Source organism: Hylobates moloch, unplaced genomic scaffold (assembly GCF_009828535.3).
Source record: "Hylobates moloch isolate HMO894 unplaced genomic scaffold, HMol_V3 SCAFFOLD_15, whole genome shotgun sequence".
Lineage (NCBI taxonomy): Eukaryota > Metazoa > Chordata > Mammalia > Primates > Hylobatidae > Hylobates > Hylobates moloch.
The window spans coordinates 54329932-54342365 of record NW_026652290.1 but is presented as its reverse complement, the minus strand read 5'-3'; the positions used below and the strand labels follow the sequence as shown (position 1 = coordinate 54342365).

Genomic DNA, 12434 nt, shown 5'->3' with positions numbered 1-12434 from the left:
GCACCCGCCACCTCGCCTGGCTAATTTTTTTTGTATTTTTAGTAGAGACGGGGTTTCACTGTGTTAGCCAGGATGGTCTCGACCTCCTGACCTCGTGATCCGCCCGCCTTGGCCTCCCAAAGTGCTGGGATTACAGACGTGAGCCACCGCGCCCGGCCCAAAAAGTCAATTTCTTTTTAAAAATCACCCAAACGAATTATCCCAGTCTGGGCAACATAGGCAGACTCCATCTCTACAAAAAATAAAAAATTAGCACGCCTGCGGTCCCAGCTACTCGAGAGGCTGAAGTGGGAGGATCACTTTAGCCCAGGAGGGTCAAGGCTGTAATGACCCGTGATTATGTCACTGCATGCCAGCCTGGGCGACAGAGGCAGACCCTGTCTCAAAAACACAAACCAAAAACAAAAACAAAAACAAAATTATGGAGTGATTGCTTGCTTTAAAATAAGTTCTTTGGGCCTGGTGTGGTGGCTCACGTCTGTAATCCCAGCACTTTGGGAGGCCAAGGCGGGCGGATCACGAGGTCAGGAGGTCGAGACCATCCTGGCTAACACAGTGAAACCCCGTCTCTACCAAAAATACAGAAATTAGCCAGGCATGGTGGCACACGCCTGTATAAGGGAAGAAAAGTTGAAACTAGAGGTGAAGATTGAGTGAGCCGAGATTGACCATTGATTCCAGCCTGGAGACATGAGACTCACGAGATTCTGTCTCTTGATCATTAATTTCAACCAACCAACCACCTTTATGCAAGTGTGCTGACTGGGACTGAAAGAAGGAATGCAACCAGGTGTGGCGGCTCACACCTGTAATCCCAGCACTTTGGGAGGTGGAGGCAGGAGGACTGCTTCAGCCCAGGAGTTCAAGACCAGCCTGGGCAACAAAGTAAGACCCCTATCTCTGCAAAAAATTTTAAAAATTAGCCAGGCATGGTGGCACGTGCCTGTGGTCCTAGCTATCTGCGGGGACTGAGGTGGGAGGATCTGAGCCTGGGAGGTCAAGCCTGCTGTGAGCTGTGATCAGGCCACTGCACTCTAGCCTGGGCAACAAAGTGAGACCTTGTCTCAAAAAAAAGAAGGAACACTTTTCATTTGAATTATCTAGCAACTGTTTCTGAAGGCTGAAGGTTGCTAAGACAATCTCCAAATGCATCAGTGGAACTCTTTCACTGCAATTTTAGAAAAACATAATAACCATATTAACCACACCACCTACCGCTGGAATCAAAATTTAGGAAGTCTGAGAATTCCTGAGCCAGTGTCTCGTCACTGGCAAAGGCACAGATGCAAGCAAAGAAATGAATGCATCTCTGGGCTGTCTCATCCTTGGAGGCATTTGACTTATGCGATTTCAGAGTCTGACAGGAGCAGAAGAAGCGGCGCTCAGGCAAGCTTTTGGCACTGATTTTCTGCACAAAAGATGTATGCAAATATCCCAAACTGTGCTTCTGGCTTGCCTTGCATTTCACCACCAAGATGTTTTTAGTAATTCTCTGCACCAGAGGACCTGTGGGTTCTGTGGCCAACTGCCAGATGGTCTGTTTGGTTTCCGGGGAGGCCTGCATTGCATTCAGGACCGAGCTCTTCAGGGTCAGAGGGGTGGCCTCTGCCTGGCAGTTCACCGCCAGCTTGATGTGCTGGCACTGGTTTTCCACAACGCCTTGAGTGGCAGCTTTCAGGCATGAGGGGACATAACACCGTCCAGAGCTCAGCTGAGTGATGATCGTCCCATCCACTGTCTGGATTGTCGTCTCTGAAACCCCGAGCTCCACAAAGCATCGGTAATCAGGGCCCCGGTCTCTTTGCCGCACTGAGTAGACCTGAAGATCAGAGCCTGTAATGATTTTGACAGCTTCAACACTAGGCTGCTTGCGTGCACCATAGCGGAATATGGTTCCACATGTCTTGTTCTTACAGCTTAGTCCCCGGGTTCCATTGTATGTGCCACATCGGGGACACTTTCTGATTCCCCTCAATGTGGCCTTCCCCAAATCAGATAAGAAAGCTGGGACTTTAGTCCTCAGAGAATTCGGTTCCATTTTTCAGAGGCTCTACAAAAGATAATACACCCAACAGTATGAGTATACCTTCACACACAAAAAGTTAAAATCACTTATGATATTTAGTACAGAAAGCAAAATATAAAAAAGCTATCTACTATTTTTTTTTTTTTTTTAGACGGAGTCTCGCTCTGTCGCCCAGGCTGGAGTGCAGCGACGCGATCTCGGCTCACTGCAACCTCCGCCTCCTGGGTTCAAGCGATTCTCCTGCCTCAGCCTCCCGAATAACTGGGATTATAGGCACCCACCACCACGCCCAGCTAATTTTTGTATTTTTAGTAGAGACAGGGTTTGACCATGTGGGCCAGGCTGGCCTCGAACTCCTGACCTTGTGATCCACCTGCCTCAGCTTCCCAAAGTGCTGGGATTACTGGTGTGAACCACCGTGCCTGGCTGCTATCCACTATTTTTAAACTGTACCACAAAACAACATAAATTTAAACCCACAAACAAAATGAAAGTGGAGGAAACTGCCTTTCATACCTATTTTTTTAAATCCTAATAATCAAAGCATTTCTCCAGATTTAACACTGTTCTATATAACAACGGAAGTTAGTTAACCTAATCTTTACATGCCCAGATGTTTAACTTCAGCAAGAATTAGAGAACATAAGGCCGGGCACGGTGGCTCACACTTGTAATCCCAGCACTTTTGGAGGCCGAGGCAGGCGGATCACGAGGTCAGGAGATCGAGACCACGGTGAAACTCTGTCTCTACTAAAAAATACAAAAAATTAGCCGGGCGCGGTGGCGGGCGCCTGTAGTTCCAGCTACTCGGAGAGGCAGGAGAATGGCGTGAACCCGGGAGGCGGAGCTTGCAGTGAGCCGAGATTGCGCCACTGCACTCCAGCCCGGGCGACAGAGCAAGACTCCGTCTCAAAAAAAAAAAAAAAAAAAAAAAAAAAAAAAAAAAAAAAAAAAAAAAAAAAAAAAAAAAGAATTAGAGAACATGAAAGATGAGTTTTTTCCCTTCCATCATTCCCCACAAAACCCAGCCCAATCCTACCTGTACCAGCTGCCAAGGCATCTGGAAAACAGTGTAACCTGAATTCATAAGACCTAAAAGGTGTTTCATTAGTTTCTAATGATCAGGTGAAAACACGATCATTTGCAGACTAATGATAACTGCTTAACCCAAAGTCTTCTGAAGTTTGAGCTGTATGGTGTAACAATGCAGACATTCTGCCTCCTGCTTCACCAGCCAATGGCAAAGCTTCTGCCCAATGTTCCGCAAATAAGATTCCCACTTCCCTAAGTGGAGATCTTGATAGTCTGCAAGTAAAACAAGAAAAAATATCAAAGTTATACAAAGACAGGATGATTCTTTCCTTAGAAATCAAACAGAATAGGAATCAAAGTCTTTCACATTACTTGAGAAATATTTGACAGAAATGATTATGGAAATGGTTAAGTGTTTTGTACTTCCAACTGCAAGAATGTAAAAAGGTGCTAATGTCATTACAAAGGGGGTTATCAAGAACACTTTAGAGGTCTGGCATGGTGGCTCACTCCTGTAATCCCAGAGATTTGGGAGGCTGAGGTGGAGGATCACTTGAGCCCAGGAGTTCAAGACCAGCCTGGACAACATAGTGAGACCTCATTTCCATAAAAAAATTTAAAAATTAGCTGGGCATGGTGGTGTGAACCTGTAGTCCCAGCTACGTTGGAGGGAGAGGTGGGAGGATCACCTGGGTCCAGGAGAGCAAGGCTGCAAACTGTGCCATTATACCCCAGCCTTGGTGACAGAGCAGGACCCCATCTCCTTTTTTTTTTTTTTTTTTTTTGAGACAGAGTCTCACCCTGCTCACCCAGGCTGGAGTGCAGTGGCGCAATCTCGGCTCACTGAAACCTCCACCTCCCAGATTCAAGCTATTCTCCTGCCTCAGCCTTCCCAGTAGCTGGGACTACAGGCACATGCCACCACGCCCGGCTAATTTTTTGTATTTTTAGTAGAGATGGGGCTTCACTGTGTTTCGATCTCCTGACCTCCTGATCTGCCCGCCTCAGACTCCCAAAGTGCTGGGATTACAGGCGTGAGCCAATGTACCCGGCCGACCCCATCTCTTTAAAAAAAAAAAGAAAAAAGAACACACCTAGAGCTATGTTACATAATTAGTCAATAACTCATCCTTCCTAATAGTAATACATTACTATTTTCTGCTCTGTTACCCAGGCTGGAGTGCAGTGGTGTGATCACGGCTTACTGCAGACTCAACCTCCTGGGCTCAAGTGATTTTCCTGCCTCAGCCTCCCAAGTAGCTGAAACTATAGGTACATGCTGCCATGCCTGGCTAATTTTTTAAAAAATTTTTGGTAGAGACAGGGGTCTCACTTTGTTGCTCAGGCTGGTCTTGAACTCCTGGCCTCAAGTGTTCCTCCTGCCTTATCCTCTTAAAGTGCTGGGATTACAGGTGTAAGCCACAAAGCTTCATTTACTCAGTAAAAATTACAGTCAGGGACTAGTTCATAGCACCAAGGAAAAGGTGGACATTTTAAAACTATTCTTATTTGTACTTTCCAATTTGTTAATCAGTGGACTATAGAAGATGTAGAGAGAAAAAAAATTGTTTTGAGACAGTCTTGCTCTGTCATCCAGGATGGAGTGCAATGACGTGATCTCGACTCACTGCAACCTCTGCCTCCCGGGCTCAAGCAATTCTCTGGCTAATTTTTGTATTTTTAGTAGAGATGTGGTTTCACCATGTTGGCCAGGCTGGTTTTGAACTCCTGACCTCCAGTGATCTGCCCGCCTTGGCCTCCCAAAGTGCTGGGATTACAGGCATGAACCACTGTGCCTGGCCCTATTCTTTTTTTTTTATTTTTGAGACAGAGTCTCACTCTGTTGTCAAAGATGGAGTGCAGATCATGGCTCACTGCAGCCTTGACCTCCCAAGGTTAAGCAGTCCTCCTGCCTCAGACTCTCAAATAGCTGAGACCACAGGTATGTGCCACTACACTCAGCTAATTATAAATTTTTTTTTTTTTTTTTTGAGATGGAGTCTTGCTCTGTCGCCCAGGCTGGAGTGCAGTGGCGCGATCTCGGCTCACTGCAACCTCCACCTCCCAAGTTCATGCCATTCTCCTGCCTCAGCCTCCCGAGCAGCTGGGACTACAGGCACCCACCACCACGCTCGGCTAATTTTTTTTGTATTTTTAGTAGAGACGGGGTTTCACCGTGTTAGCCAGGATGGTCTCGATCTCCTGACCTTGTGACCCACCCGCCTCGGCCTCCCAAAGTGCTGGGATTACAGGCGTGAGCCACCGCACCCGGCCATAAATTTTTTATAGAGATGGGGTCTCACTATGTTGCCCAGGCTGGCTTTGAACTCCTGGGCTCAAGCAATCCTCCTGCCTCGGCCTCCCAAATTTCTGGGATTACAGGTGTGAGCCACCATGCCCAGTGCTCTCTATTCTTCTTAAAAAAAGTTTCAGGCTGGGCACAGTGGCTCAGACCTGTAATCCCAGCACTTTGGGAGGCTGTGGTGGGTGGATCACAAGGTCAGGAGATCGACATCATCCTGGCTAACATGGTGAAACCCTGTCTCTACTAAAAATACAAAAAATTAGCCAGGCGTGGTGGCGGGCACCTGTAGTCCCAGCTACTTGGGAGGCTGAGGCAGGAGAATGGCATGAACCCGGGAGACAGAGCTTGCAGTGAACTGAGATCACGCCACTGCACTCCAGCCTGGGCGACAGAGCGAGACTCCATCTCAAAAAAAAAAAAATGTTTTAGGCTGGGCGCAGTGGCTTGTGCCTGTAATCCCACCACTTTAGGAGGCCGAGGCGGGTGGAACACCTGAGGGCAGGAGTTCAAGACTAGCCTGGCCAACATGGTAAAACCCTGTCTCTACTAATAATACAAAAAAAAAAATTATCTGGGCGTGGTGGTGCACGTCTGTAATCCCAGCTACTCCAGAGGCTGAGGCAGGGGAATCGCTTGAACCTGGGAGGCAGAGGTTGCAGTGAGCTGAGATCACGCCATTGCACTCCAGTGTGGGCGACAAGAGTGAAATTCCGTGTAAAAAAAAAGTTTTAAAAAGAAGACTAGGCACAATGGCTCACACCTATAATTGCCAGCACTTTGAGAGGCTGAGGTGGAAGGGTCACTTGAAGCCAGGAGTTCAAGACCAGCCTAGCCAACATGATGAAAACCTGTGTCTACTAAAAATACAAAAATCAGGCAAGCATGGTGGCACATGTCTATAACCCCAGCTACTCAGGAGGCTGAGGCATGAGAATTGCTTGAACACAGGAGGCAGAGGTTGCAGTGAGCCAAGATCGCACCACTGCACTCCAGCCTGGGCAACAGAGAGAGACTTTGTCACACACACACACACACACACACACACAAAATATACACACACACACACACATATATACACACACATATATATATTTTAAGGAAAACAAGTGCTTTGTGAAATAAGATGCATAGCAGGGTTTCTCCACCTTGGCACTGCTGACATTTAGGGCTGGATAATTCTTTGTTGTGGGGGCTATCCTATGCATCCTATGCATTGCAGAATGTTTAACAGTATCCCTGGTTTCTACCCACTAAGTCCCGGTAGCAAGCCCCATCCCTATTGTAAAAATTGTAGCCGGGCGCGGTGGCTCACGCTTGTAATCCCAGCACTTTGGGAGGCCGAGGCGGGCGGATCACAAGGTCAGGAGATCGAGACCACGGTGAAACCCCGTCTCTACTAAAAATACAAAAAATTAGCCGGGCGTGGTGGCGGGCGCCTGTAGTCTCAGCTACTCGGAGAGGCTGAAGCAGGAGAATGGCGTGAACCCAGGAGGAGAAGCTTGCAGTGAGCCGAGATCGCGCCACTGCACTCCAGCCTGGGTGACAGAGCGAGACTCCGTCTCAAAAAAAAAAAAAAAAAAAAATTGTAAAAAAAAAAAAGTCTCCAGATAATGCCAAATGTCCTCTGGAGGCAAAACTTCCCCAGTTAAAAGCCACTGATGTAGCATCTTTAGCCTGTTCACACAGCATTCCTTCCCAGCTCAATGAACTTCTTTAGTAGGTATTCTCATTCAGTCCCACATGGATTCTTAGAATATTGTTCCAAAGTCAAAACATGAAGGATCAGTTTGTTCTTTACCATGAATGATCTCTGTGACCAAGTCCTTTAACTTCTGAGCTTCAGGATTTTTTCATCTGCAAAATTACGATATGACATACATATATGTATATGTATATATATACACACACATATATATATATACAATTTATATATAGAAAGAGCTTAGAAAAAATTAATTTAAAAATTATGTTGCTAATGATGATTTAACATATTATCAAAGTAGAAAAAAACCTTTCTGTCATTAAGGGAGGAGGTGGTTTGCCAGCTGTTGGTGCTGTAGCTTTAGCATAGGAATAGCTGTAGCATCAACAATGGAGTTGCACTCTTTTATCTTTTCTTTTACTTTCGTTGTTGTTGTTGACACGGAGTTTCACTCTTGTTGCCCAGGCTGGAGTGCAATGACGCGATCTCAGCTCACTGCAACCTCCACCTGCCGGGTTCAAGCGATTCTCCTGCCTCAGCCTCCCGAGTAGTGGGGATTAAAGGCACCTGCTACCACGCCCAGCTAACTTTTTTGTATTTTTAGTAGAGACAGGGTTTCACTATGTTGGCCAGGCTGGTCTCAAACTCCTGACCTGAAGTGATCCACTTGCCTCAGCCTCTCAAGTGCTGGGATTACAGGTGTGAGCCACCTGTCTTTTCTTTTACTTTTTGATTATGCCCTCTAGTGGGTGATTTGTGAGCATCTTTAACATTATAAATACATATTTCTTTATTAAAAATGCTTTCAATTTTGGAATAATTTTAGAAAATTTATTTCAACAAATTTATTAATTTTAGTTTTTTTTTAAATTGAGACGGAGTCTCACTTTGTCACCCAGGCTGGAGTGCAGTGGCGTGATCTCAGCTCACTGCAACCTCCACCTCCCAGGTTCACGCAAATCTCCTGCCTCAGCCTCCCAATTAACTGAGACTACAGGCGCGTGCCACCATGCCCGGCTCATTTTTGTATTTTTAGTAGAGACAGGGTTTCACCATGTTGGCCAGGCTGATCTCGAACTCCTGACCTCAGATGATCCACTCACCTCAGCCTCCCAAAGCTCTGGGATTACAGGCATGAGCCACCATGCCCAACTACATTTTGGCTTTTATAGGAAAGCTAAAGACAGTACAGAGACATCCTACCTACCTTTCACACAGATTCCCCAAATGTTAACGTCTCACATAACTATGGGGCATTTGTCAAAAATAAGGTCTTTTTTTTTTTTTTGAGACGGAATCTGGCTCCGTCGCCCAGGCTGGAGTGCAGTGGCACGATCTTGGCTCACTGCAAGCTCCGCCTCCTGGGTTCACGCCATTCTCCTGCCTCAGCCTCCCGAGTAGCTGGGACTACAGGCACCTGCCACCACGCCCGGCTGATTTTTTTTGTATTTTTAGTAGAGACGGGTTTCCACTGTGTTAGCCAGGATGGTCTCGATCTCCTGACCTTGTGATCCGCCTGCCTCAGCCTCCCAAAGTGCTGGGATTACAGGCATGAGCCATCGCGCCTGGCTAAAAATCAGGTCTTAACATTGGTACAACACTATTAACTCTACTACAGGCTTTATTCAGATTTTACCAGTTGTCCACTAATGCCCTTTTTTATTTTATTTATTTATTTTTTTGAGACGGAGTCTTGCTCAGTCGCTCAGGCTGGAGTGCAGTGGCGTGATTTTGGCTCACTGCAACCTCCACCTCCCGGGTTCAAGCAATTCTCCTGCCTCAGTCTCCTGAGTAGCTGGGATTACAGGCGTCCACCACCAAGCCTGGCTAATTTTTTTTTTTTTTTTTTTTTTTTTTTTTTTTTTTTTTTTTTTTTTGAGACGGAGTCTTGCTCTGTCGCCCTGGCTGGAGTGCAGTGGCGCGATCTCGGCTCACTGCAACCTCCGCCTCCCGGGTTCACACCATTCTCCTGCCTCAGCCTCTCCGAGTAGCTGGGACTACAGGCGCCCGCCACCACGCCCGGCTAATTTTTTGTATTTTTGGTAGAGACGGGGTTTCACCGTGGTCTCGATCTCCTGACCTCGTGATCCGCCCGCCTCGGCCTCCCAAAGTGCTGGGATTACAAGCGTGAGCCACCGCGCCCGGCCAAGCCTGGCTAATTTTTTTTGTATTTATAGTTGAGACAGGGGTTCTCCATGTCGGCCAGGCTGGTCTCGAACTCCTGACCTCAGGTGATCTGCCTGTCTTGGCCTCCCAAAGTGCTGGGATTACAGGCGTAAGCCACCACGCCTGGCCTCAATCTCCCTTTTAAAGGCCGGGCTTAGTGGCTCACGCCTGTAATCCCAGCACTTTGGGAGGCTGAGGCGGGCAGATCACCAGGTCAGGAGATCGAGACCATCCTGGATAACACGGTGAAACCCTGTCTCTACTAAAAATACAAAAAAATAGCCGGGCGTGGTGGCAGGTGCCTGTAGTCCCAGCTACTCAGGAGGCTGAGGCAGGAGAATGGCGTGAACCCCGGAGGCGGAGTTTGCAGTGAGCCGAGATCGCGCCACTGCACTCCAGCCTGGGTGACAGAGCGAGACTCCGTCTCAAAAAAAAAAAAATCTCCCTTTTAAAAAAGAATAAATCTTTTAGACTAGTTTTAGATTTTCAGAAAAGTGGAAGACAGAACACAGTTCCCAAACACCCCTCACCCAGTTTCCCAATGTTAACATCATATATTAACATGGGACATTTGTCAAAACCAAGGGAACAACGTTGCCACATTATTATTAACTAAACTCTAGACTTTGCCCCTTTTTTCTGTTTCTGGATCCAATCCAAGATACCACATTGCATTTAGTCATCATGTCTCCTTAGTCTCCTTGAGTCCGTGAGTTTGTCTTTCTTTTTCCTAATCTTGACAGTTTTGAAGAGTCAAATATTTTACAAAATGTCCCTCAATTTGAGCTTGTCTGATATCTTCCTTGCATATTTGGAATCAGTATATTTTGATCTGATATTCTGACCCAGCAATTACACTACTAAGAATTTATTTTACAGACTGACTCCCACATGTGTGAAATGAGGGAAATTATAAGGCAACTCAATGAAGCATCTTTGTAGCAGTAAAATATAGGAAACAACCTGATGTCCCTCAAGAAGACACTGGTGTAATTAATTATGGTATATCTATAAAATGGAATACTTTCCAGAAAATAAAATATTTTTACAGCTGTTTAAAAAAAAAAATGGCACGGCCGGGCACGGTGGCTCACACCTGTAATCCCAGCACTTTGGGAGGCTGAGGCAGGCAGATCACCTGAGGTCGGGAGTTCCTGAGCAGCCTGACCAACTTGGAAAAACCCTGTCTCTACTAAAAATACAAAATTAGCCGGGCGTGGTGGCGTATGCCTGTAATCCCAGCTACTCCAGAGGCTGAGGCAGGAGGATCGCTTGAACCTGGGGGCCAGAGGTTGCGATGAGCCAAGTTCATGCCATTGCACTCCAGCCTGGGCAACAAGACGGAAACTCCATCTCAAAACAAAACAAAACAAAAAACGGCCGGGCGCGGTGGCTCACGCCTGTAATCCCAGCACTTTGGGAGGCCGAGGCGGGAGGATCACGAGATCAGGAGATCGAGACCATCCTGGCTAACACAGTGGAAACCCGTCTCTACTAAAAATACAAAAAATTAGCCGGGCGAGGTGGCGGCACCTGTAGTCCCAGCTACTCGGGAGGCTGAGGCAGGAGAATGGCGTGAACCCCGGGGGACGGAGCCTGCAGTGAGCCGAGATCGTGCCACTGCACTCCAGCCTGGGCGACAGTGAGACTCTATCTCAAAAAAAAAAAAAAATGGCCTGAGTAGCTGGACGTGGTGGCTCACGCCTGTAATCCCAGCACTTTGGGAGGCTGAGGCGGGAGGATCACTGAGCCCAGGAGTTCAAGACCAGCCTGGGCAACACAGTGAGACCCTGTCTCTTAAAAAAAAAAAAAAAAAGATACACTGTGGAGTGAAAAAACTGCAGCACTTTGTAATATGCTATTCTTGGTTTTACTCTTTTAAAAGAAAAAAAAAAAGACCAGAGATACACATATGTATCTATCTATACACACACACATACAATGTCTATTGCCTCAGAAGAAACGACATGGGAGTTCGGAAATAGAAGTTAGGAGGGAGACTTACATTTCACTGTTTGGCAGTATTTGAATTTTAAAACACGTACTAGTATTACTTCCTAGAGGCTCTATATCGAAAGCATATACAAACAATTAACACGACTTGTAAAGAACTTGGATTTGAAACCTGAAAGATCTGCTGGGTAGTCTCTTCTCAGCAAGTTTACAAATCAGCCTCCTCGGCGGGAGAGTGTCAAGGGACTGGTGTTGGAAGCGTTAACCCGCGGTGGGTTTCCATCCAACCACTACCCAGACCTAAATGTTTGGTGGATGCTGTTTCATGCTTGTGAGGCACAGTTAGGGGAAGAGAACAAATGATCATCACGGATAAATAATAAAACTAGCTGAGTACACTGCGTGTTAAATCCTTTCTATGCATTTACTCGTGTACTGCCCACACGATCCTGTGAGGTAGATACTATGTTACCCATCTTAGAGATGAGGAAACTGTTACTCAGATTTGACGGAAATGTCACAGCCAGCAGGTAACTCACAAACGTGGGTTTGCAGTCGGCTGGATGGCTTGCCAAACCACAAGTGGGAGGCTGGGGCACATCAGCCCTGAACGACTTCGGAACAGCGAAGGAAGGCCGCCGGGGCCCTGCAGTCAACGGAGCGGCCGCCCGACTCTGGGACGCTCACCTCCCGGCCAGCTTCCGGGATGGGTCTGCAGCGACACACACATATCCCCTGGGACCTGCTTCCCGGCATCCTCCCCGCGCGAGCGCTCACTTCCGGTCCCAAGTAGGCCCAGGCAGAAGCATCACCTCGCCAGCAGCCGCTCCTTGGACATGCTCTCCGCTGGGAACCCCAGCTCTACACCCCTGCCCCACCGCCGCCCAGGTCCTCGCTCAACCCGACCCCCTTACCTGCCCTGCGCCCCCCCCAGGAGCCCCGGAGCCCTTCGCTGATGACCGCCCTCACCTCTTCTCTCTTCGCCTGCAGCGGCCTTTTACAAACGGGGCCAAACTGTTCGCTGTAACGACAATCGTTATTGGTCAGAGCCGCCTACGCGCGGCAAGTGGCCGCCCACCTGAGCTCGCGTTGTCTTATGGGAGTTTTAGTTTTCTCCTTCAGAGACCGCTGAGACTCTGGGGGAATGCGGTGGTAGAACCTACGCCGACCTAGCGTATGTAAAACTCAGGCTCTGCCTTGGAGCTGGAGTGCTTCTGGCCGATCTTACTGCTGGCACAGCTCCAAGGCTC

At 47.6% G+C, this 12434-nt stretch overlaps 1 protein-coding gene across 6 annotated transcripts in view; it reads right to left on the bottom strand.

Annotated features, from left to right (window-relative positions):
• The window catches only part of CUNH2orf42 (chromosome unknown C2orf42 homolog), a 43629-nt gene extending 31428 nt beyond the window's left edge, over window positions 1-12201 (bottom strand). Inside the window, exons 1-4 of one of the 6 annotated variants that reach the window (XM_058429059.1) lie at window positions 11724-11913; window positions 7162-7217; window positions 3066-3331; window positions 1216-2050 (exon numbers count right to left, since the gene is read on the bottom strand). In XM_058429059.1, coding sequence (XP_058285042.1) covers window positions 1216-2038 — 823 coding nt within the window. In that variant the 5' untranslated portion in view covers window positions 2039-2050; window positions 3066-3331; window positions 7162-7217; window positions 11724-11913. Of the gene's footprint in view, window positions 1-1215; window positions 2051-3065; window positions 3332-7161; window positions 7218-11723 lie in introns of those variants that run through there. The other 5 variants (XM_032179021.2, XM_032179023.2, XM_032179024.1 and 2 more) reach the window with 5 other exon arrangements.
• Window positions 12202-12434: the final 233 nt, after the last annotated feature.